The following is a 24813-nucleotide window of genomic DNA, read 5'->3' as shown; positions in this document are numbered from 1 at the left end:
CCGGGAAGGGTCGCTACGCCTCTGCTTGAGCATTGTAATTAGTGACACGTCAAGCCACGTCTGAGGTGGGGAGAAGGGGGGGGGGTGACACCAAATGAAATAATTTATTACAAATACAATGATATATATATATATATATATATATATATATATATATATATATATATATATATATACGTTGATCATCCTCCGCAACGGTGAGATAGAACAACACCACAACGACCGTCCAGCTGTCAGGAGTAGCGTCGCAGTGCGCTCTTTAAAACCAATGTAGGTGACGAAATGCACCCATGACCTCTTGGATGCTGAAGGACACCCTGGTGCAGTTTGCACCCTTGCCCCCTGTACAAGACTCCATATCAGCGAAACCCAGGTGCTTATGTAGCTTATGGGAAAATCGTATCTCCAAACAGCATACTACCTTCTTGTATATCTTCTTTTGGGCATCTCTTCAGAAAGCGTACCGACACCCTTTTGCATTTTTCTAAAGAGCTGTGTTATTAGTTCTAGGCTTCGATTGTGTAAGCTTCCGCAAAAGATTAAGTAACTAAACTCCAGTAATTTCTAATATTTTTTTCAATGAAACTGCTATTGTTGTGTCTTGACATATTTACTTTGACTTGAGCTTATCTAATGCTTGTGGAGCATTAACCAAAAGCCTTCCTTTTAGTCAGGTCCCCGGCTGTTCACTCCCCTTCACACACATCGTCACCAAATTGCGACACACTTTCCTCTATAAGTGTGACGTCATTTGTATACGCCCCCCCCCCCTATTCACTAGTGTTAGAAATAAGAAATAAAAGAAATAAAAAGAAAAAAAATGTATACCGGCATGAAAATATTCTTTTTAAAAATGTGTGTATAATCTATTCCGGTAATTTATCGGTAGTTGGACCGCACAAATTATACCATAGCAACTCCATACACAATACCAATGTTAACTATTTAGTGAAGCCTATAATCTAGATATTAATTAGCCTAGATATCTATAAGTTTAGCGAGGTGAGAATCCTACGCAACTGAAAACAAACAAGGAATATGGTATGTAACTGTTAGGCCTAGTTTAATGAACACTAGAAATATATAATAAATATTTTTAATATATTTATCTAGGCCTAGTATATACTATATACTATATATAGGCCTATGCTATAGAGATAGATAACCTATAATTATAATATATATAGGCCTATAATATATATATAGGTCTATAATATAAATATATATATATATATAGGCCTATATATATATATATATTTATTTAAAATTATTTTATAATCAATCTTAATGTATGTATATGCCTCCAACATATTTTACTACAGCTTAAGTCATAAGTAATTAAGACTTCTTATTCTTAAGTTAAGAGTACTTACTAATACTGTAATAGGGCTACTAATATTATTATATTAGGCCCTATTATGAAGTAATTTAACTTAAATCAAGTTCACAACAGTGCAGGGGTTAACATTTACAATGCCAACATGCAGTGGCGTAGCGAGGTCGGGTGTCACCCGGTGCTGCACTTAATGGTGTCACCACCCAGAGGCGTAGCGACCCTTCCCGGCGCCCAGGGACAAACTTTCAAGTTTCAATTTGCACCTCCCCCCTCCACCCTTGTCGGGATTTCTCAATTTTGCTCTTAAAAGACTTTTTAACACTCGAATTAATCACTTAATTAAGTGGAATTATCATTTTTCTCTATATATTTTGCTATTTTTTGCCATGGTGTCACCCCCCCTCCCCTAAATGGTGTCACCTGTGCGGTCCGCACCCCCTCCCCCCCTGTCATTAGTCTTTAGAACCACACACCTTAGGGGTCGTCCATAAATGACGTCACACTCTGTGGTGGGAGGGGGGGGTCGGTAATTTTGTGATGATGTGTGATGAGTGGGAGGGGGGTTCAGATGGTGCGACATCACACTTTTTTCATTATAAAAAAGCAATGTTAGATAACGAATTTTAGACGTTATTTTGGGTTTTAGAAAACTGTTTTAATAAATTGTAATAGGAATTGATTAAAATACTCTATTTTGACAGATTTCAGACAAGAGTTCGGAAAAATATCGATGTTTTAAAAAAAAAATTCAACTGCAATTTTGAGGGGGGTTCTAGGCTGAGGTGTGACGTCATTTTAGGGGGGGGGGGTCTGGCTTTTTGTGACGATGTGTGATGGAGGGGAGAGGTAAAAATCGTCAAAAAAGTGTGACATCATTTATGGATGTCCCCTTATATACCTTCCCAGTCACACACCTCATCTACCCCCACAGTCACACACCTCATCTACCCCCACAGTCACACTCCTCATCTACCCCCACAGTCAAACACCTCATCTACCCCCACAGTCAAACACCTCATCTACCCCCACAGTCACACACCTCATCTACCCCCACAGTCCCACACCTTATATATATATACACAGTCAAATTATATACCCCCACAGTCCCACACCTCATCTACCCCCACAGTCACACTCCTCATCTACCCCCACAGTCCCACACCTCATCTACCCCCACAGTCACACTCCTCATCTACCCCCACAGTCAAACACCTCATCTACCCCCACAGTCACACACCTCATCTACCCCCACAGTCACACACCTCATCTACCCCCACAGTCACACACCTCATCTACCCCCACAGTCCCACACCTTATATATATATACACAGTCAAATTATATACCCCCACAGTCCCACACCTCATCTACCCCCACAGTCCCACACCTCATCTACCCCCACAGTCCCACACCTCATCTACCCGCACAGTCCCACACCTCATCTACCCCCACAGTCACACGGTGTGTGGGGTCTGTTACACTCTTGTGTGAGGTCTCATGCTATCAATAGTTTTTGGTCATCCAACTCTATTGTAAATAAAAATTTTAAAGTACTGAAAAAAAATTCATAAAAGCATTTTAATAACGATGAACTGAAAAAAAGTCACACAAAAAAAAAAAAAAACAGAAAAAAAAGCCCCAGTTTTTGCTAGGAAAAAATTCACAGAATAATTATCATTAAAAAAGTTTTAAAATACCCACGTTTTCTGATTGAACTAAAAAGTAGAAAATAGATGCTATACATCACAATAATGCAAGCGATCACTCTACTATAAGCGATGAAAAACGTGGGGCGCCGAAGTAAAAGTTTTTTATCGGTCATTGTTAATATAAGATGTAAAAGTTATATTACTATTGATTAGATAATACTATTGACTTTTATTAGGGAGAGAGTCAACAGTATTAGAAACTGTAAGAAAATCACGGTGCCCCACGTTTTTCATCACTTATAGTAGAGTGATCGCTTGCATTATTGTGGTGTATAGCATTTATTTTCTACTTTTTAGTTCAATCAGATAAAGTGGGTTTTTTTAAACTTTTTTAATGATAATTATTTTCTATTTTTTAGTCTTTGTCTGTTTGTTTGCATTAAAATCTTGCTATCGATTTTATCTTTTCGCATTCACTTTTTTTTGGGTAAACGAAGACAACTTGTAAAAAACACGTGCCTTGAACCCGTGTCGAGTGGGTTAGCAATCGTGTGCCCAACCACTCGACCATATCGTCTCCCCCATACTGGCCACCAGTTGTTACGTTCCGGTTGTTTGTACACAAACACCGCGTGACCACTACTCAGTAAGCCAAAAGAGGGAGAGTACCGAACCTTGTTTTCATCAAATTACAATTACTGGGTTATGTCCCCTTTTCCCACGTTTTATTTACAAATATATAGTGGTCTAAAATGATCAATAAAATGTTTCCATGGATCAATTTAGTAATAATAACATTTGAATATTCTATTGTCATCGGAAACAAAGCTTCCCTGAAAATTTCAGCGCGCTAGCTAACTGGAAAGTGCCCGAAATTTCGATCGCAAGATTTGATTGGAGAACCAAACAAACAAACAAACAAACAGACGCGAAAGCAAGTTAAAGAAAACGTGGGAAAAAAAGTCACAAAGGAAAAATTTTATCAGAAAAAAAGTCAGAGAAATTAAGTCACAGAAAAAAGTCACAAAAATATTCTAAGAAATATTTTGATATAATTGTTGATAGTTGTAAAATGTGCATGCTTATTAATGTGCGTGGTAATTTCTTGGGTAGCATATCTGTAAACTTTAAAAGCATTATGGTTTACAACAATAATATGTTAAAATACAGTAAGATAATGTACATAGCAACCTAAAATTTTGTTACGTATTTAGTTAAATAAACAGTGGAAAATTATTATAAAATGAATTTAGGCTCGTCATTGTACCTTATCTCTGTCGGCTTTGTCCATCCATATTGTGTGTTGTTGACATTTTGCGTCAGAGACAGCCTTTGTACTTTGTCTGCTTTCTGTTTTTATCCCATGCTTTGTTCCGTAATTAGCATGATAAAGGTGGTTGAACTATTGTTGTGATGCGTTGAGGGCAGCAAGTCACATAAACTACATCTTTATGCAGTATCACGCTAATTTAAAGTTAGTATTTAACAAACACGTTTGAAATCGAGAAGGTTCGAACATTTTATTAAATTATATTAAATATTATATATTAAACGGAATTACAATTAAATCTTACAAACCTTATACTAAAAATCTTTTATGTGTGTTATATAATCAATCGTAAGTTTTTTTGCATAATACACATAAGTATAAACAAATTCCATTTGTGACTTTTTTCCTACAATCTTAATAACAAGCGTTTATGTAATAATACACTAAGAAGTGGAGCACTATTTAAATAACTATAAAGAAAAGCATGAGTCTCTTCCTAAATATTAGTAATGGTGTCCAATAGATAATAAAGTGACCCACACTTTTCTTTATAAAATTTAAATAGTAATGTATTATTATATATTTAAAGAAAATAATTTATTTTCTACTTTTTAGTGCATTATTACATAAAAGCTTGTTATTAAAACATTTTTATGAATTTTTTTTGTTATTGTAAAGACAAATTTGTGTTTTATGCCACTTAAACCTCTGCTACATCTGTTCACATTCCACTTCCAGTCTAAAGGTACAACAATTAAGGAAGCTCTGGCCAAATTTGTAAGTACCTACTCGAAACTTTAATATTCCTACACACTAGAGTAATCAGGAGCACTCCCTCAGTCAATCCCCCCCCCATCTAGTAGTGTTAAGGTTAGTGTAGGCTAATTGACAAGGGGGTAATATCTCCAGGGTGTAATTGACAGGGGGGGGGGGGAGGGGTTAATGTCGTAATGTCCAAGATCCAGAGTACACATCATATGGTAAAATTGGAGTGCTTCACAAGCTAGACAAGTTTACCTTTACTTTGTCAAATTGAGTGCTTCACAAGCTAGACAAGTTTACCTTTACTTTGTCAAATTGAGTGCTTCACAAGCTAGACAAGTTTACCTTTACTTTGTCAAATTGGAGTGCTTCACAAGCTAGACAAGTTTACCTTTATTTTGTCAAATTGGAGTGCTTCACAAGCTAGACAAGTTTACCTTTACTTTGTCAAATTGGAGTGCTTCACAAGCTAGACAAGTTTACCTTTACTTTGTCAAATTGGAGTGCTTCACAAGCTAGACAAGTTTACCTTTACTTTGTCAAATTGGAGTGCTTCACAAGCTAGACAAGTTTACCTTTACTTTGTCAAATTGAGTGCTTCACAAGCTAGACAAGTTTACCTTTACTTTGTCAAATTTAGTGCTTCACAAGCTAGACAAGTTTACCTTTACTTTGTCAAATTGGAGTGCTTCACAAGCTAGACAAGTTTACCTTTACTTTGTCAAATTGGAGTGCTTCACAAGCTAGACAAGTTTACCTTTACTTTGTCAAATTGAGTGCTTCACAAGCTAGACAAGTTTACCTTTACTTTGTCAAATTTAGTGCTTCACAAGCTAGACAAGTTTACCTTTACTTTGTCAAATTGAGTGCTTCACAAGCTAGACAAGTTTACCTTTACTTTGTCAAATTGAGTGCTTCACAAGCTAGACAAGTTTACCTTTACTTTGTCAAATTGAGTGCTTCACAAGCTAGACAAGTTTACCTTTACTTTGTCAAATTGAGTGCTTCACAAGCTAGACAAGTTTACCTTTACTTTGTCAAATTGAGTGCTTCACAAGCTAGACAAGTTTACCTTTACTTTGTCAAATTGAGTGCTTCACAAGCTAGACAAGTTTACCTTTACTTTGTCAAATTGAGTGCTTCACAAGCTAGACAAGTTTACCTTTACTTTGTCAAATTGAGTGCTTCACAAGCTAGACAAGTTTACCTTTACTTTGTCAAATTTAGTGCTTCACAAGCTAGACAAGTTTACCTTTACTTTGTCAAATTGAGTGCTTCACAAGCTAGACAAGTTTACCTTTACTTTGTCAAATTGAGTGCTTCACAAGCTAGACAAGTTTACCTTTACTTTGTCAAATTTAGTGCTTCACAAGCTAGACAAGTTTACCTTTACTTTGTCAAATTGAGTGCTTCACAAGCTAGACAAGTTTACCTTTACTTTGTCAAATTGAGTGCTTCACAAGCTAGACAAGTTTACCTTTACTTTGTCAAATTGAGTGCTTCACAAGCTAGACAAGTTTACCTTTACTTTGTCAAATTTAGTGCTTCACAAGCTAGACAAGTTTACCTTTACTTTGTCAAATTGAGTGCTTCACAAGCTAGACAAGTTTACCTTTACTTTGTCAAATTTAGTGCTTCACAAGCTAGACAAGTTTACCTTTACTTTGTCAAATTGAGTGCTTCACAAGCTAGACAAGTTTACCTTTACTTTCAACAACTGTTTGATAACAGGCACTGCAATTGATTTCTTTAATCAGGAAGAAAAAAATGGTAAAGCCAGTGAATGCAAAGAAGTAAAACTGATTGGAATTTGTCCACCAATAGAAAAAATGGATGCATCACTGTCAACACTAACGAACTGCGAGTAGGTATTGGTGGATGTCTGCTGTCTGGTGTCTTTCTGGTGGTGTCTGGTGGTGTCTGGTGGTGTCTGGTGGTGTCTGCTGTCTGGTGGTGTCTGCTGTCTGGTGGTGTCTGCTGTCTGGTGGTGTCTGCTGTCTGGTGGTGTCTGCTGTCTGGTGGTGTCTGGTGGTGTCTGCTGTCTGGTGGTGTCTGCTGTCTGGTGGTGTCTGGTGGTGTCTGGTGTCTGGTGGTGTCTGCTGTCTGGTGGTGTCTGCTGTCTGGTGGTGTCTGCTGTCTGGTGGTGTCTGCTGTCTGGTGGTGTCTGCTGTCTGGTGGTGTCTGGTGGTGTCTGGTGTCTGGTGGTGTCTGGTGGTGTCTGCTGTCTGGTGGTGTCTGCTGTCTGGTGGTGTCTGCTGTCTGGTGGTGTCTGGTGGTGTCTGCTGTCTGGTGGTGTCTGCTGTCTGGTGGTGTCTGGTGGTGTCTGCTGTCTGGTGGTGTCTGGTGTTGTCTGGTGGTGTCTGGTGTCTGGTGGTGTCTGGTGGTGTCTGCTGTCTGGTGGTGTCTGGTGGTGTCTGGTGGTGTCTGCTGTCTGGTGGTGTCTGCTGTCTGGTGGTGTCTGCTGTCTGGTGGTGTCTGCTGTCTGGTGGTGTCTGGTGGTGTCTGCTGTCTGGTGGTGTCTGGTGTCTGGTGGTGTCTGGTGGTGTCTGGTGTCTGGTGGTGTCTGCTGTCTGGTGGTGTCTGCTGTCTGGTGGTGTCTGCTGTCTGGTGGTGTCTGCTGTCTGGTGGTGTCTGCTGTCTGGTGGTGTCTGGTGGTGTCTGGTGGTGTCTGCTGTCTGGTGGTGTCTGCTGTCTGGTGGTGTCTGCTGTCTGGTGGTGTCTGCTGTCTGGTGGTGTCTGCTGTCTGGTGGTGTCTGGTGGTGTCTGCTGTCTGGTGGTGTCTGGTGGTGTCTGGTGGTGTCTGGTGTCTGGTGGTGTCTGCTGTCTGGTGGTGTCTGGTGGTGTCTGGTGGTGTCTGGTGTCTGGTGGTGTCTGGTGGTGTCTGCTGTCTGGTGGTGTCTGCTGTCTGGTGGTGTCTGGTGGTGTCTGCTGTCTGGTGGTGTCTGCTGTCTGGTGGTGTCTGGTGGTGTCTGGTGGTGTCTGGTGTCTGGTGGTGTCTGGTGGTGTCTGGTGGTGTCTGGTGTCTGGTGGTGTCTGGTGGTGTCTGCTGTCTGGTGGTGTCTGGTGGTGTCTGCTGTCTGGTGGTGTCTGGTGGTGTCTGGTGGTGTCTGGTGTCTGGTGGTGTCTGGTGGGTGTCTGGTGGTGTCTGGTGGTGTCTGGTGGTGTCTGCTGTCTGGTGTCTTTCTGGTGGTGTCTGGTGTCTGGTGGTGTCTGGTGGTGTCTGGTGGTGTCTGGTGGGTGTCTGGTGGTGTCTGGTGGTGTCTGGTGTCTGGTGGTGTCTGGTGGTGTCTGCTGTCTGGTGGTGTCTGGTGGTGTCTGCTGTCTGGTGGTGTCTGGTGTCTGGTGGTGTCTGGTGGTGTCTGGTGTTGTCTGGTGGTGTCTGGTGGTGTCTGGTGTCTGGTGGTGTCTGGTGGTGTCTGGTGGTGTCTGCTGTCTGGTGGTGTCTGGTGGTGTCTGGTGGTGTCTGGTGGTGTCTGGTGTCTTGTGGTGTCTGGTGGTGTCTGGTGGTGTCTGGTGGTGTCTGGTGGTGTCTGGTGTCTGGTGGTGTCTGGTGGGTGTCTGGTGGTGTCTGGTGTCTGGTGGTGTCTGGTGTCTGGTGGTGTCTGGTGGTGTCTGCTGTCTGGTGGTGTCTGGTGTCTGGTGGTGTCTGGTGTCTGGTGGTGTCTGGTGGTGTCTGGTGGTGTCTGGTGTCTGGTGGTGTCTGGTGGTGTCTGGTGGTGTCTGGTGGTGTCTGGTGGTGTCTGGTGGTGTCTGGTGTCTGGTGGTGTCTGGTGTCTGGTGGGTGTCTGGTGGTGTCTGCTGTCTGGTTTCTTTCTGGTGGTGTCTGGTGTCTGGTGGTGTCTGGTGGTGTCTGGTGGGTGTCTGGTGTCTGGTGGTGTCTGCTGTCTGGTGTCTTTCTGGTGGTGTCTGGTGTCTGGTGGTGTCTGGTGGTGTCTGGTGGTGTCTGGTGGGTGTCTGGTGGTGTCTGGTGTCTGGTGGTGTCTGGTGGTGTCTGGTGGGTGTCTGGTGGTGTCTGGTGGTGTCTGGTGTCTGGTGGTGTCTGGTGGTGTCTGCTGTCTGGTGGTGTCTGGTGGTGTCTGCTGTCTGGTGGTGTCTGGTGTTGTCTGGTGGTGTCTGGTGTCTGGTGGTGTCTGGTGTCTGGTGGTGTCTGGTGTCTTGTGGTGTCTGCTGTCTGGTGGTGTCTGGTGGTGTCTGCTGTCTGGTGGTGTCTGCTGTCTGGTGGTGTCTGCTGTCTGGTGGTGACTGGTGGTGTCTGCTGTCTGGTGGTGTCTGGTGTCTGGTGTCTGGTGGTGTCTGGTGGTGTCTGGTGGTGTCTGGTGGTGTCTGGTGTCTGGTGGTGTCTGCTGTCTGGTGGTGTCTGGTGGTGTCTGCTGTCTGGTGGTGTCTGCTGTCTGGTGGTGTCTGCTGTCTGGTGGTGTCTGGTGGTGTCTGCTGTCTGGTGGTGTCTGGTGGGTGTCTGGTGTCTGGTGGTGTCTGGTGGGTGTCTGGTGGGTGTCTGGTGGTGTCTGCTGTCTGGTGGTGTCTGCTGTCTGGTGGTGTCTGGTGGTGTCTGGTGGGTGTCTGGTGGGTGTCTGGTGGTGTCTGGTGGTGTCTGCTGTCTGGTGGTGTCTGGTGGTGTCTGGTGTCTGGTGGTGTCTGGTGTCTGGTGGTGTCTGCTGTCTGGTGGTGTCTGCTGTCTGGTGGTGTCTGGTGGTGTCTGCTGTCTGGTGGTGTCTGGTGGGTGTCTGGTGGGTGTCTGATGGGTGTCTGGTGGGTGTCTGGTGGTGTCTGGTGGTGTCTGGTGGTGTCTGCTGTCTGGTGGTGTCTGCTGTCTGGTGGTGTCTGCTGTCTGGTGGTGTCTGGTGGTGTCTGGTGGTGTCTGCTGTCTGGTGGTGTCTGGTGTCTGGTGGTGTCTGGTGTCTGGTGGTGTCTGCTGTCTGGTGGTGTCTGGTGGTGTCTGCTGTCTGGTGGTGTCTGCTGTCTGGTGGTGTCTGGTGGTGTCTGCTGTCTGGTGGTGTCTGGTGGTGTCTGCTGTCTGGTGGTGTCTGGTGGGTGTCTGGTGGGTGTCTGGTGGGTGTCTGGTGGGTGTCTGGTGGTGTCTGGTGGTGTCTGGTGGTGTCTGCTGTCTGGTGGTGTCTGCTGTCTGGTGGTGTCTGCTGTCTGGTGGTGTCTGCTGTCTGGTGGTGTCTGGTGGTGTCTGGTGGTGTCTGGTGGTGTCTGCTGTCTGGTGGTGTCTGGTGTCTGGTGTCTGGTGGTGTCTGCTGTCTGGTGGTGTCTGGTGGTGTCTGCTGTCTGGTGGTGTCTGGTGGTGTCTGCTGTCTGGTGGTGTCTGGTGGGTGTCTGGTGGGTGTCTGGTGGGTGTCTGGTGGTGTCTGGTGCTGTCTGGTGTCTGTCTGGTGGTGTCTGGTGGTGTCTGCTGTCTGGTGGTGTCTGCTGTCTGGTGGTGTCTGGTGGTGTCTGCTGTCTGGTGGTGTCTGGTGGGTGTCTGGTGGGTGTCTGGTGGGTGTCTGGTGGGTGTCTGGTGGTGTCTGGTGGTGTCTGGTGGTGTCTGCTGTCTGGTGGTGTCTGCTGTCTGGTGGTGTCTGCTGTCTGGTGGTGTCTGGTGGTGTCTGGTGGTGTCTGGTGGTGTCTGCTGTCTGGTGGTGTCTGGTGTCTGGTGGTGTCTGGTGTCTGGTGGTGTCTGGTGTCTGGTGGTGTCTGGTGGTGTCTGCTGTCTGGTGGTGTCTGGTGGTGTCTGCTGTCTGGTGGTGTCTGGTGGTGTCTGCTGTCTGGTGGTGTCTGGTGGTGTCTGCTGTCTGGTGGTGTCTGGTGGGTGTCTGGTGGGTGTCTGGTGGGTGTCTGGTGGGTGTCTGGTGGTGTCTGGTGGTGTCTGGTGGTGTCTGCTGTCTGGTGGTGTCTGCTGTCTGGTGGTGTCTGCTGTCTGGTGGTGTCTGCTGTCTGGTGGTGTCTGGTGGTGTCTGGTGGTGTCTGGTGGTGTCTGCTGTCTGGTGGTGTCTGGTGTCTGGTGTCTGGTGGTGTCTGCTGTCTGGTGGTGTCTGGTGGTGTCTGCTGTCTGGTGGTGTCTGGTGGTGTCTGCTGTCTGGTGGTGTCTGGTGGGTGTCTGGTGGGTGTCTGGTGGGTGTCTGGTGGTGTCTGGTGCTGTCTGGTGTCTGTCTGGTGGTGTCTGGTGGTGTCTGCTGTCTGGTGGTGTCTGCTGTCTGGTGGTGTCTGGTGGTGTCTGCTGTCTGGTGGTGTCTGGTGGGTGTCTGGTGGGTGTCTGGTGGGTGTCTGGTGGGTGTCTGGTGGTGTCTGGTGGTGTCTGCTGTCTGGTGGTGTCTGCTGTCTGGTGGTGTCTGCTGTCTGGTGGTGTCTGGTGGTGTCTGGTGGTGTCTGGTGGTGTCTGCTGTCTGGTGGTGTCTGGTGTCTGGTGGTGTCTGGTGTCTGGTGGTGTCTGGTGTCTGGTGGTGTCTGGTGGTGTCTGCTGTCTGGTGGTGTCTGGTGGTGTCTGCTGTCTGGTGGTGTCTGGTGGGTGTCTGGTGGGTGTCTGGTGGTGTCTGGTGCTGTCTGGTGTCTGTCTGGTGGTGTCTGGTGGTGTCTGCTGTCTGGTGGTGTCTGCTGTCTGGTGGTGTCTGGTGGTGTCTGCTGTCTGGTGGTGTCTGGTGGGTGTCTGGTGGGTGTCTGGTGGGTGTCTGGTGGTGTCTGGTGGTGTCTGGTGGTGTCTGCTGTCTGGTGGTGTCTGCTGTCTGGTGGTGTCTGCTGTCTGGTGGTGTCTGGTGGTGTCTGGTGGTGTCTGGTGGTGTCTGCTGTCTGGTGGTGTCTGGTGTCTGGTGGTGTCTGGTGTCTGGTGGTGTCTGGTGTCTGGTGGTGTCTGGTGGTGTCTGCTGTCTGGTGGTGTCTGGTGGTGTCTGCTGTCTGGTGGTGTCTGGTGGTGTCTGCTGTCTGGTGGTGTCTGGTGGTGTCTGCTGTCTGGTGGTGTCTGGTGGGTGTCTGGTGGGTGTCTGGTGGGTGTCTGGTGGGTGTCTGGTGGTGTCTGGTGGTGTCTGGTGGTGTCTGCTGTCTGGTGGTGTCTGCTGTCTGGTGGTGTCTGCTGTCTGGTGGTGTCTGGTGGTGTCTGGTGGTGTCTGCTGTCTGGTGGTGTCTGGTGTCTGGTGGTGTCTGGTGTCTGGTGGTGTCTGCTGTCTGGTGGTGTCTGGTGGTGTCTGCTGTCTGGTGGTGTCTGCTGTCTGGTGGTGTCTGGTGGTGTCTGCTGTCTGGTGGTGTCTGGTGGGTGTCTGGTGGGTGTCTGGTGGGTGTCTGGTGGTGTCTGGTGGTGTCTGGTGGTGTCTGCTGTCTGGTGGTGTCTGCTGTCTGGTGGTGTCTGCTGTCTGGTGGTGTCTGGTGGTGTCTGGTGGTGTCTGGTGGTGTCTGCTGTCTGGTGGTGTCTGGTGTCTGGTGGTGTCTGGTGTCTGGTGGTGTCTGGTGTCTGGTGGTGTCTGCTGTCTGGTGGTGTCTGGTGGTGTCTGCTGTCTGGTGGTGTCTGGTGGTGTCTGGTGGTGTCTGGTGGTGTCTGCTGTCTGGTGGTGTCTGGTGGGTGTCTGGTGGTGTCTGGTGGTGTCTGGTGTCTGGTGGTGTCTGCTGTCTGGTGGTGTCTGGTGGTGTCTGCTGTCTGGTGGTGTCTGGTGGTGTCTGCTGTCTGGTGGTGTCTGGTGGGTGTCTGGTGGGTGTCTGGTGGGTGTCTGGTGGGTGTCTGGTGGTGTCTGGTGCTGTCTGGTGTCTGTCTGGTGGTGTCTGGTGGGTGTCTGGTGGTGTCTGCTGTCTGGTGGTGTCTGGTGGGTGTCTGGTGGGTGTCTGGTGGGTGTCTGGTGGGTGTCTGGTGGGTGTCTGGTGGGTGTCTGGTGGGTGTCTGGTGGGTGTCTGGTGGGTGTCTGGTGGGTGTCTGGTGGTGTCTGGTGCTGTCTGGTGTCTGTCTGGTGGTGTCTGGTGGGTGTCTGGTGGGTGTCTGGTGGGTTAGACTAGCAGTGCATAGACTTCATGACCAGGGCTGGTGCTACCTTTAAGATGAACTAGGCGGTCTAAGGGGGGCGCCAAAATGGTCGGAAAAACAAATTGAAAGTTTGAGGGGAGGGGGGTGGGGGGTGGAAATCGAAAGTTTGTCCCTGAGGACACAAAAAAAATTGCGGGGGGGGGGGGCGCTTTTAATAAGTTTTGCCTAGGGCGCTAAATAACCTGGCGCAGGCACTGCTCATGACTAATGTCAAAAAGCAAGTGTTCTATTGCTAACTTAGTTCACATGTTTGCCTTTCAAGATTAAGAGAGTATTTACATGAATTTAACTTGGCAAATGATTTTTTTTATTTTAGGAGACTTTCTTTATCAACCAATGCAATTGAGAAAATAGCAAATCTAAATGGCCTAAGTAAGTCAACCTGGCTCTTTAAAATCATTTTAACTTAGTTGTGTAATTTAGTGTGATCTTTTGTAATTTAGCAACTAGGGTGCCTGCCCAAAAGAAATACAAATATTTTATTATAGCTTTAAGCTTTGGGTATCTTCAGGGGCTGAACCGCCAGACCATGCAATGCGGGGGGACGGGACGTTTAGGAGGTTCAATTCTGACCAAAAAACAATGAATTTTCTTTTTATAAATAATGTTTTTCTTGCAGTCAACGGCCTATACTTAATTTGTGTAAAAGGGAATATCTTCCATATGGCACATAACAAGTTGACACATATAATTAATTTGTGTTGGAAGGAATATCTTCCAAATGGCACATAACAAGTTGGCACATATACTTAATTTGTGTAAAAGGGAATATCTTCCATATTGTAAGTTGATTGAAGGCCAAATAGTTTTGCCCCAAGAGGTGAAGAAATGTAACATCCAACATTTTCTGACTTGTGTTGCATATGAAATACCATTGAAAGAAGAAAAATAAAGTGTTAATGAAAGACCTACTTGTTTATTCTTAAATTCATATGCCAATATTATATTGAAGAAATTTACACCCAGGAATTATTAAGAAAACATGATAATTGTTTTTCAATAATATCCCCCTTGCATAAAGAAGAAATGTATTTGCCCTTGATCTTAAATAGTTTATTGCCTACAGCTTTTTAATAATAAATTGCACACATGACCTATCGTGTTGCTTTCCTTTTTAGTTTCTTGTAAACCAAGTTTAGAGGAAGTATTCTAATGGTGCAAATAATTAAAATTCATATTTTGATAAATCCCAACATTTTACACCTCCTTGAAAAAAATAATTTTGTAATGTCTGTCTGGGAATGTGATTTTATGTTGGCCAAATTTCATATATAAGCATTTTATCAAATTTTTAGTTTTCTATCTTTTGACCAATTTCTGGTAACCCGAGCGGTTTTTAATCTATTTCTGTTTTTTTTTCAAAGCTGATAACTTAGGTAAATGAAATTTCACATTTAAATTTGAGCATTATATTGTATGTGCAGGTACCTTTCAACTTTTCAAAATTTTTTTGTTATAGGTAGTGGTACTTTATTTTTGTGGGAAAACAATATATAAATTCCAATGGTTCATTAATGTTATACACACACTGCAAGTTAAGACTGGCTCATTTGGTTTTTGGGGATGAAATGAAAAAATAACTAGGAACACTCAAAGTTAAGGGCAGGTACTCTAGTTGATCAGTAGCTGGAAGATGTTGTCATTTCTGATGGGTAGTTCAAGATTTTCTTTTACTTTTTTCACACTAGTCAGGTTAATGTTATCTAACATTTAGTAAAGCAATTATAATATTAAACATTTAAAAACAGTGGAAACTAACTAGTCTCTAAAATATATTCATGAGAGACCAATGCTTTAACAAAAGAAAACAAGTTTGTTTTAGTTTTTCTGCCTTTTGTTAATTATGAATTTTTTAAGCTGGTGACTTGATTCTAAGATTACTGGTTTCTTTACAGAAAATCTAAAAATTTTGTCCCTGGGCAGAAACAATATTAAAAGTTTGACAGGATTGGTAAGGAGAAATTTTAAACTGCTTTAAATGTGTGTGCTGTGTGGTTAGAACTGTAGCATACATAATTTTGACTGGTACAAATTAGATGTTTGTTTGACCTTGAGATATTTGAATGACCTTGAGATATTTGAATGACAGGAAGTAGTATGACTGGTACAAATTAGATGTTTGTTTGACCTTGAGATATTTGAATGACAGGAAGCAGTTGGTGACACCCTGGAGCAGCTGTGGATTTCTTACAATTTGATTGAGAAACTGAAAGGAATCAACGTCTTAAAGAAGCTAAAGGTTACTTACAAACACTTTCTTCATTTTTAAACTTATGCTTGTAAACATTTATTCAACAAAGTCCTACATGTCAGTATTTTATAAAGGTTTCATCAATGCATGACCAGCCGTGTATTTTAGATGTGTGACCTTGTTCTCTAAAACTGAATGATTGAAATGTAAACAATGCTGGCACTATCTTTCTCAGATCTTAGTAGTTAGGCAAGGTTTGTCCACACTACCAGCATGATGCCAAAAGGCATGCTGTATGAAGCTTTAAGTGTATGTGAATCACCCTCTGTAATTGTGAGCTAGAACACAACCAGGTCACCCTGGGGCATATGTCGGGGTGTTGCTCTCAGGGGCCACTGGCAGGTGTGCCAGGTCACCCCCTGGTTTTGTCATGGAATGTTGTGTGCCATGTCCCTGTTGTAGGGTGCTCTTTAAAACAAATGTAGGCGCCGCACTGCTCATGGGGGAGCCGGGGTGCTGTAGGTCAGCTGACTGCCGGACACCAGTGGATGCACCTCTGACCCCACAGATCACAGTGGATGCACCTCTGACCCCCACAGATCACAGTGGATGCACCTCTGACCCCCACACATCACAGTGGATGCACCTCTGACCCCCACAGATCACAGTGCTGATAAGATGGCCACAAGGGAACTCTAGGCTCCCCATCCCACCCCCTGCCTTCCCAGTAGTTTTCTCATCAACCTCCCAAAGTTGGCAATTGGAAGAAATGTGCAGTAATGTATAAAAGGCAGACTAACCCACCCACTAGTGAAAAAAATACTCACTAAAATACTTGCATATATATATATATATATATATATATATATATATATATATATATATATATATATATATATATATATATATATATATATATATATATATATATATATATATATATATATATATATATATATATATATATATATATATATATATATATATATATATATATATATATATATATATATATATATATATATATATATATATATATATATATATATATATATATATATATATATATATATATATATATATATATATAAATATAAATGCAATATATATATAAATGCAATTTTTTTTGTTTTATATATATATATATATATATATATATATATATATAACAAAAAAAATTGCAAAGGTTAAAAAAAAAAAATGAAAGCACTTACATGCCCACCACAGCACTACTCTGGCTGACCCGGGTATTTTTCCTAGTGACCCAAGCCTGACCCAGGTATTTTTTCTAGTGACCCAAGTATTTTTCCTTGTGACCCAAGTCTGACCCAGGTATTTTTTCTAGTGACCCAAGTATTTTTCCTTGTGACCCAAGTCTGACCCAGGTATTTTTCCTAGTGACCCAAGTCTGACCCAGGTATTTTTCCTAGTGACCCAAGGCTGACCCAGGTATTTTTCCTTGTGACCCAAGTCTGACCCAGGTATTTTTCCTAGTGACCCAAGGCTGACCCAGGTATTTTTCCTTGTGACCCAAGTCTGACCTGATAATTTTCACAGTGACCCAATCTACCCCTGCAGGATTAGATCTATAATTAGTTGTTCAATTAAAGCTTGCAATATGGCCTCCATATAATAACTATTTGACACGTTGTTTAGATACACTGTCCTACATACAATGCCTATATAAGACATTGTTTAGATACTTTGGCCTAAATAATACCTAATTAACATGTTGTTTAGATACTTTGGCCTGAATAATACCTAATTAACATGTTGTTTAGATACTTTGGCCTGAATAATACCTATTTAACATGTTGTTTAGATACTTTGGCCTGAATAATACCTATTTAACATGTTGTTTAAATACTTTGGCCTGAATAATACCTGTTTAACATGTTTAGATACTTTGGCCTGAATAAAACCTATTTAACATGTTGTTTAGATACTCTGGCCTGAATAATACCTATTTAACATGTTGTTTAGATACTTTGGCCTGAATAATACCTATTTAACATGTTGTTTAGATACTTTGGCCTGAATAATACCTATTTAACATGTTGTTTAGATACTTTGGCCTGAATAATACCTATTTAACATGTTTAGATACTCTGGCCTGAATAATACCTATTTAACATGTTGTTTAGATACTCTGGCCTGAATAATACCTATTTAACATGTTGTTTAGATACTCTGGCCTGAATAATACCTATTTAACATGTTGTTTAGATACTCTGGCCTGAATAATACCTATTTAACATGTTGTTTAGATACTTTGGCCTGAATAATACCTATTTAACATGTTTAGATACTCTGGCCTGAATAATACCTATTTAACATGTTTAGATACTCTGGCCTGAATAATACCTATTTAACATGTTGTTTAGATACTCTGGCCTGAATAATACCTATTTAACATGTTGTTTAGATACTCTGGCCTGAATAATACCTATTTAACATGTTGTTTAGATACTCTGGCCTGAATAATACCTATTTAACATGTTTAGATACTCTGGCCTGAATAATACCTATTTAACATGTTGTTTAGATACTTTGGCCTGAATAATACCTATTTAACATGTTGTTTAGATACTTTGGCCTGAATAATACCTATTTAACATGTTGTTTAGATACTTTGGCCTGAATAATACCTATTTAACATGTTGTTTAGATACTTTGGCCTGAATAATACCTATTTAACCTGTTGTTTAGATACTCTGGCCTGAATAATACCTATTTAACATGTTGTTTAGATACTCTGGATGTCCAACAATAAAGTGGCAGACTGGGGAGAGTTTAATAAACTGGTAAGATTTGTCTCCAGTAGTTTGATTGTAATTAATTATTTTGTTCACATGTTGTGCATGTGCCACAACACCATTGTGGGTGGCCATCTGAAGTGAGTGGCCATCTGAAGTGGGTGGCCATCTGAAATGGGTGGCCATCTGAAGTGAGTGGCCATCTGAAGTGGGTGGCCATCTGAAGTGGGTGGCCATCTGAAGTGAGTGGCCATCTGAAGTGGGTGGCCATCTGAAATGGGTGGCCATCTGAAGTGAGTGGCCATCTGAAATGGTCAATTTGTGGCCATCTGAAGTGAGTGGCCATCTGAAGTGGGTGGCCATCTGAAATGGGTGGCCATCTGAAGTGGGTGGCCATCTGAAATGGTCAATTTGTGGCCATCTGAAGTGAGTGGCCATCTGAAGTGGGTGGCCATATGAAGTGGGTGGCCATCTTAAGTGGGTGGCCATCTGAAGTGGGTGGCCATCTGAAGTGGGTGGCCATCTGAAGTGGGTGGCCATCTGAAATGGTCACTTTGTGGCCATATGAAGTGGGTGGCCATCTGAAGTGGGTGGCCATCTGAAGTGAGTGGCCATCTGAAGTGGGTGGCCATCTGAAGTGAGTGGCCATCTGAAGTGGGTGGCCATCTGAAGTGGGTGGCCATCTGAAGTGGGTGGCCATCTGAAATGGTCAATTTGTGGCCATCTGAAGTGAGTAGCCATCTGAAGTGGGTGGCCATTTGAAATGGGTGGCCATCTGAAGTGAGTGGCCATCTGAAGTGGGTGGCCATCTGAAGTGAGTGGCCATCTGAAGTGGGTGGCCATCTGAAGTGGGTGGCCATCTGAAGTGGGTGGCCATCTGAAGTGGGTGGCCATCTGAAGTGGGTGGCCATCTGAAATGGTCAATTTGTGGCCATCTGAAGTGAGTGGCCATCTGAAGTGGGTGGCCATCTGAAATGGGTGGCCATCTGAAAGGAGTGGCCAACTGAAGTGAGTGGACATCTGAAGTGGGTGGCCATCTGAAGTGAGTGGCCATCTGAAGTGGGTGGCCATCTGAAGTGAGTGGCCATCTGAAGTGGGTGGCCATCTGAAGTGGGTGGCCATCTGAAGTGGGTGGCCATCTGAAATGGTCACTTTGTGGCCATCTGAAGTGGGTGGCCATCTGAAGTGGGTGGCCATCTGAAGTGAGTGGCCATCTGAAATGGTCACTTTGTGGCCATCTGAAGTGGGTGGCCAACTGAAGTGAGTGGCCATCTGAAATGGGTGGCCATCTGAAGTGATTGGCCATATGAAGTGGGTGGCCATCTGAAGTGGGTGGCCATCTGAAATGGTCACTTTGTGGCCATCTGAAGTGGGTGGCCAACTGAAGTGGGTGGCCATCTGAAGTAATTGGCCATCTGAAATGGGTGGCCATCTGAAGTGAGTGGCCATCTGAAGTGGGTGGCCATCTAAAATGGGTGGCCATCTGAAGTGAGTGGCCATCTGAAGTGAGTGGACATCTGAAGTGGGTGGCCATCTGAAGTGAGTGGCCATCTGAAGTGGGTGGCCATCTGAAGTGAGTGGCCATCTGAAGTGAGTGGCCATCTGAAGTGAGTAGCCATCTGAAGTGGGTGGCCATCTGAAGTGGGTGGCCATCTGAAATGGTCACTTTGTGGCCATATGAAGTGGGTGGCCATCTGAAGTGGGTGGCCATATAAAGTGGGTGGCCATCTGAAGTGGTGGCCATCTGAAGTGGGTGGCCATATGAAGTGGGTGGCCATATGAAGTGGGTGGCCATCTGAAGTGGGTGGCCATCTGAAGTGGGTGGCCATCTGAAGTGGGTGGCCATCTGAAGTGGGTGGCCATCTGAAGTGGACACATGATGATTGTGGCCATCTGACTATATGTATGCACATTTGGTCTATTTTTAGTAGGCACTGTCTAAAAATAGTCTAAAATAGTAAAATGACAAGTTGGTGATTTTATTTAGTTTTGTTGCTGTCGAGTTTAAATGGAGTTTGAGCCTTATGTTAAATTTTACAATCTATTAATAACTATCATGCTTATTGAAATCATCTGAGACTTTCACATGTACCAGCAAACTTTGAAATATTCATTTTCAGACTGAGATGCCATGTCTTGAAGATTTACTTTTTGTTGGTAAGTTTAGACTAACAACCGTAAAGTTAATTAAATACAAGTATGTAATAACAACCAAAAGTTAATTAAGTACAAATATATAAGTCGTCTATTAGCTAGAAAGTAGCCTATTTATTTTAAGTCATATTGTTGAAAGCAGTGTTTCTTCCAGACTTATTTCTCCAGGGGGGGGGGGGGGGGCACTTGAATTTTTTTCCGGGGGGGGGGGAGGTAGACTTTGGGGGGGGGGGGGGGGTGGACACTGTTAAATGTATATATTTTCTATATAATTTCCATTTCATTCAGGGGGGGGGGGTAGATTTTCTTCGGAGGGGCAGATGACATGCCTGGAAGAAACTCTGGTTGCAAGTACTTAAGTCATCTTGTTGGCTAACAAGTACTTAAGTCACCTTGGTGGCTAGCAAGTACTCAAGTCATCTTGGTTGCTAGCGAGTACTTAAGTCATCTTGTTGGCTAGCAAGTACTTAAGTCATCTTGTTGGCTAGCAAGTACTCAAGTCATCTTGGTGGCTAGCAAGTACTTAAGTCATCTTGTTGGCTAGCAAGTACTCAAGTCATCTTGTTGGCTAGCAAGTACTTAAGTCATCTTGTTGGCTAGCAAGTACTCAAGTCATCTTGTTGGCTAGCAAGTACTCAAGTCATCTTGTTGGCTAGCAAGTACTTAAGTCATCTTGTTGGCTAGCAAGTACTTAAGTCATCTTGTTGATTACTTGTGCAGGGAATCCTTTGGAGGAGAAGCACTCGTCTGACGGCACATGGAAAGATGAAGTAGCGAAAAAGTTACCCAAGCTCAAGAAGTTAGATGGTAAGACAAATTTACTCAAGGATTTAGATGGTAAGACAAATTTACTCAAGGATTTAGATGGTAAGACAAATTTACTCAAGGATTTAGATGGTAAGACAAATTTACTCAAGGATTTAGATGGTAAGACAAATTTACTCAAGGATTAGATGGTAAGACAAATTTACTCAAGGATTTAGATGGTAAGACAAATTTACTCAAGGATTTAGATGGTAAGACAAATTTACTCAAGGATTTAGATGGTAAGACAAATTTACTCAAGGATTAGATGGTAAGACAAATTTACTCAAGGATTAGATGGTAAGACAAATTTACTCAAGGATTTAGATGGTAAGACAAATTTACTCAAGGATTAGATAGTAAGACAAATTTACTCAAGAAGTTAGATGGTAAGACAAATTTACTCAAGGATTAGATGGTAAGACAAATTTACTCAAGGATTTAGATGGTAAGACAAATTTACTCAAGGATTAGATAGTAAGACAAATTTACTCAAGAAGTTAGATGGTAAGACAAATTTACTCAAGAAGTTAGATGGTAAGACAAATTTACTCAAGGATTAGATAGTAAGACAAATTTACTCAAGAAGTTAGATGGTAAGACAAATTTACTCAAGGATTTAGATGGTAAGACAAATTTACTCAAGGATTTAGATGGTAAGACAAATTTACTCAAGGATTAGATGGTAAGACAAATTTACTCAAGGATTTAGATGGTAAGACAAATTTACTCAAGGATTTAGATGGTAAGACAAATTTACTCAAGGATTTAGATGGTAAGACAAATTTACTCAAGGATTAGATGGTAAGACAAATTTACTCAAGGATTAGATGGTAAGACAAATTTACTCAAGGATTTAGATGGTAAGACAAATTTACTCAAGGATTAGATAGTAAGACAAATTTACTCAAGAAGTTAGATGGTAAGACAAATTTACTCAAGGATTAGATGGTAAGACAAATTTACTCAAGGATTTAGATGGTAAGACAAATTTACTCAAGGATTAGATAGTAAGACAAATTTACTCAAGAAGTTAGATGGTAAGACAAATTTACTCAAGGATTTAGATGGTAAGACAAATTTACTCAAGGATTAGATGGTAAGACAAATTTACTCAAGAAGTTAGATGGTAAGACAAATTTACTCAAGGATTTAGATGGTAAGACAAATTTACTCAAGGATTAGATAGTAAGACAAATTTACTCAAGAAGTTAGATGGTAAGACAAATTTACTCAAGGATTTAGATGGTAAGACAAATTTACTCAAGGATTAGATGGTAAGACAAATTTACTCAAGAAGTTAGATGGTAAGACAAATTTACTCAAGGATTTAGATGGTAAGACAAATTTACTCAAGGATTTAGATGGTAAGACAAATTTACTCAAGGATTTAGATGGTAAGACAAATTTACTCAAGGATTTAGATGGTAAGACAAATTTACTCAAGGATTTAGATGGTAAGACAAATTTACTCAAGGATTTAGATGGTAAGACAAATTTACTCAAGGATTTAGATGGTAAGACAAATTTACTCAAGGAGTTAGATGGTAAGACAAATTTACTCAAGGATTTAGATGGTAAGACAAATTTACTCAAGAAGTTAGATGGTAAGACAAATTTACTCAAGGAGTTAGATGGTAAGACAAATTTACTCAAGGAGTTAGATGGTAAAACAAATTTACTCAAGGAGTTAGATGGTAAAACAAATTTACTCAAGGAGTTAGATGGTAAGACAAATTTACTTAAGGAGTTAGATGGTAAGACAAATTTACTCAAGAAGTTAGATGGTATTGGTAAGACAAATTTACTCAAGGATTTAGATGGTAAGACAAATTTACTCAAGGAGTTAGATGGTATTGGTAAGACAAATTTACTCAAGGAGTTAGATGGTAAGACAAATTTACTCAAGAAGTTAGATGGTAAGACAAATTTACTCAAGGAGTTAGATGGTAAAACAAATTTACTCAAGGAGTTAGATGGTAAGACAAATTTACTCAAGGATTTAGATGGTAAGACAAATTTACTCAAGGAGTTAGATGGTAGGACAAATTTACTCAAGGATTTAGATGGTAAGACAAATTTACTCAAGGATTTAGATGGTAAGACAAATTTACTCAAGGAGTTAGATGGTAAGACAAATTTACTCAAGGATTTAGATGGTAAGACAAATTTACTCAAGGAGTTAGATGGTAGGACAAATTTACTCAAGGATTTAGATGGTATTGGTAAGACAAATTTACTCAAGGATTTAGATGGTAAGACAAATTTACTCAAGAAGTTAGATGGTAAGACAAATTTACTCAAGGAGTTAGATGGTAAGACAAATTTACTCAAGGAGTTAGATGGTAAGACAAATTTACTCAAGGATTTAGATGGTAAGACAAATTTACTCAAGGAGTTAGATGGTAAGACAAATTTACTCAAGGAGTTAGATGGTAAGACAAATTTACTCAAGGATTTAGATGGTATTGGTAAGACAAATTTACTCAAGGATTTAGATGGTAAGACAAATTTACTCAAGGATTTAGATGGTAAGACAAATTTACTCAAGGAGTTAGATGGTAAGACAAATTTACTCAAGGAGTTAGATGGTAAGACAAATTTACTCAAGGATTTAGATGGTAAGACAAATTTACTTAAGGATTTAGATGGTAAGACAAATTTACTCAAGGATTTAGATGGTAAGACAAATTTACTCAAGGAGTTAGATGGTAAGACAAATTTACTCAAGGATTTAGATGGTAAGACAAATTTACTCAAGGAGTTAGATGGTAAGACAAATTTACTCAAGGATTTAGATGGTAAGACAAATTTACTCAAGGATTTAGATGGTAAGACAAATTTACTCAAGGAGTTAGATGGTAAGACAAATTTACTCAAGGATTTAGATGGTAAGACAAATTTACTCAAGGAGTTAGATGGTAAGACAAATTTACTCAAGGAGTTAGATGGTAAGACAAATTTACTCAAGAAGTTAGATGGTAAGACAAATTTACTCAAGGAGTTAGATGGTAAGACAAATTTACTCAAGGATTTAGATGGTAAGACAAATTTACTCAAGGAGTTAGATGGTAAGACAAATTTACTCAAGGATTTAGATGGTAAGACAAATTTACCCAAGGAGTTAGATGGTAAGTAGCTGCACTATTTTGTTTCAGGTGTACCAATAGTCAGACAGGAGGAGGAGGAGTAACTCTAGTCAAACTGTGTTGGCTCATGTGCAGAAGTGGAGGAAAGCTGGAGAATCAAAGTTTTGGATGATTTACAAATTTGGAAGGATTAAAGGGATGATTAAGATAATTGGAAGGTCTGGCCAAGAGGAATGTTAAATGTTATCCACACTCACAAAATATTTTTTTTTAAGTAAAAAGATCTTGTTATATCATTTTTTACATTTCTTGTATGTATCTATTAAACATTTTTAAAAAAAAATGATTTTGTGCCGAATTAAATTTAAGATGTAAAGAAAATATTTGAATTTTTTTTTAACTTGGTGTTACACTATACCATCTTTTCCATCCACCTACATCATCCACCACGAACCACATCATCCACCAACACTATCCAAGCCCATCCTCTGTGAATGTTGTACCATGCTATTTGAATATCCTTCCTTGTATTGTTCTAGTGGGTTTTCACCAACACATGCGCCACCTGACTCAGATTTATGGCCACCTGACTCAGATTTACAGCAACCTGACTCGGATTTATGGCCATCTGACTCAGATTTATGGCAACCTGGCTCAGATTTATGGCCACCTGACTCAGATTTACGGCCACCTGACTCGGATTTACGGCCACCTGACTCGGATTTATGGCCATCTGACTCAGATTTATGGCCACCTGACTCAGATATCAGCCTGCTTTTATTTCTGGATTTGCTTCCATAGCTTTTGTCCATCCAAGATCTAA

At 42.2% G+C, this 24813-nt stretch overlaps 1 protein-coding gene across 1 annotated transcript; it reads left to right on the top strand.

The window, feature by feature from the left end:
- The first annotated feature begins 881 nt into the window (after nt 1-881).
- On the top strand, nt 882-24364 carry LOC131943955 (dynein axonemal light chain 1). The gene is made up of 10 exons (XM_059304355.1): nt 882-1041; nt 4992-5030; nt 6773-6879; nt 13313-13368; nt 14892-14947; nt 15146-15235; nt 17938-17991; nt 20064-20100; nt 20818-20904; nt 24060-24364. Exons 1-10 carry the CDS (start codon nt 1039-1041, stop codon nt 24092-24094), a joined length of 564 nt encoding a protein of 187 aa, XP_059160338.1. The 5' UTR covers nt 882-1038; the 3' UTR covers nt 24095-24364.
- Nucleotides 24365-24813: the final 449 nt, after the last annotated feature.

This window comes from Physella acuta, unplaced genomic scaffold (assembly GCF_028476545.2).
Source record: "Physella acuta isolate Inbredline_101_S28 unplaced genomic scaffold, ASM2847654v3 ptg000473l, whole genome shotgun sequence".
Lineage (NCBI taxonomy): Eukaryota > Metazoa > Mollusca > Gastropoda > Physidae > Physella > Physella acuta.
The sequence above is the reverse complement of the archived record's forward strand: the minus strand, read 5'-3'. Positions and strand labels throughout refer to the sequence as shown.

Bases quoted from the DNA above. Each gene is read 5' to 3' on its own strand.
- LOC131943955 (XM_059304355.1), top strand. The intron at 17,992-20,063 runs GTAAGATTTGTC...ATTCATTTTCAG, and splicing joins GGGGAGAGTTTAATAAACTG to ACTGAGATGCCATGTCTTGA. The intron at 20,905-24,059 runs GTAAGACAAATT...ATTTTGTTTCAG, and splicing joins CAAGCTCAAGAAGTTAGATG to GTGTACCAATAGTCAGACAG.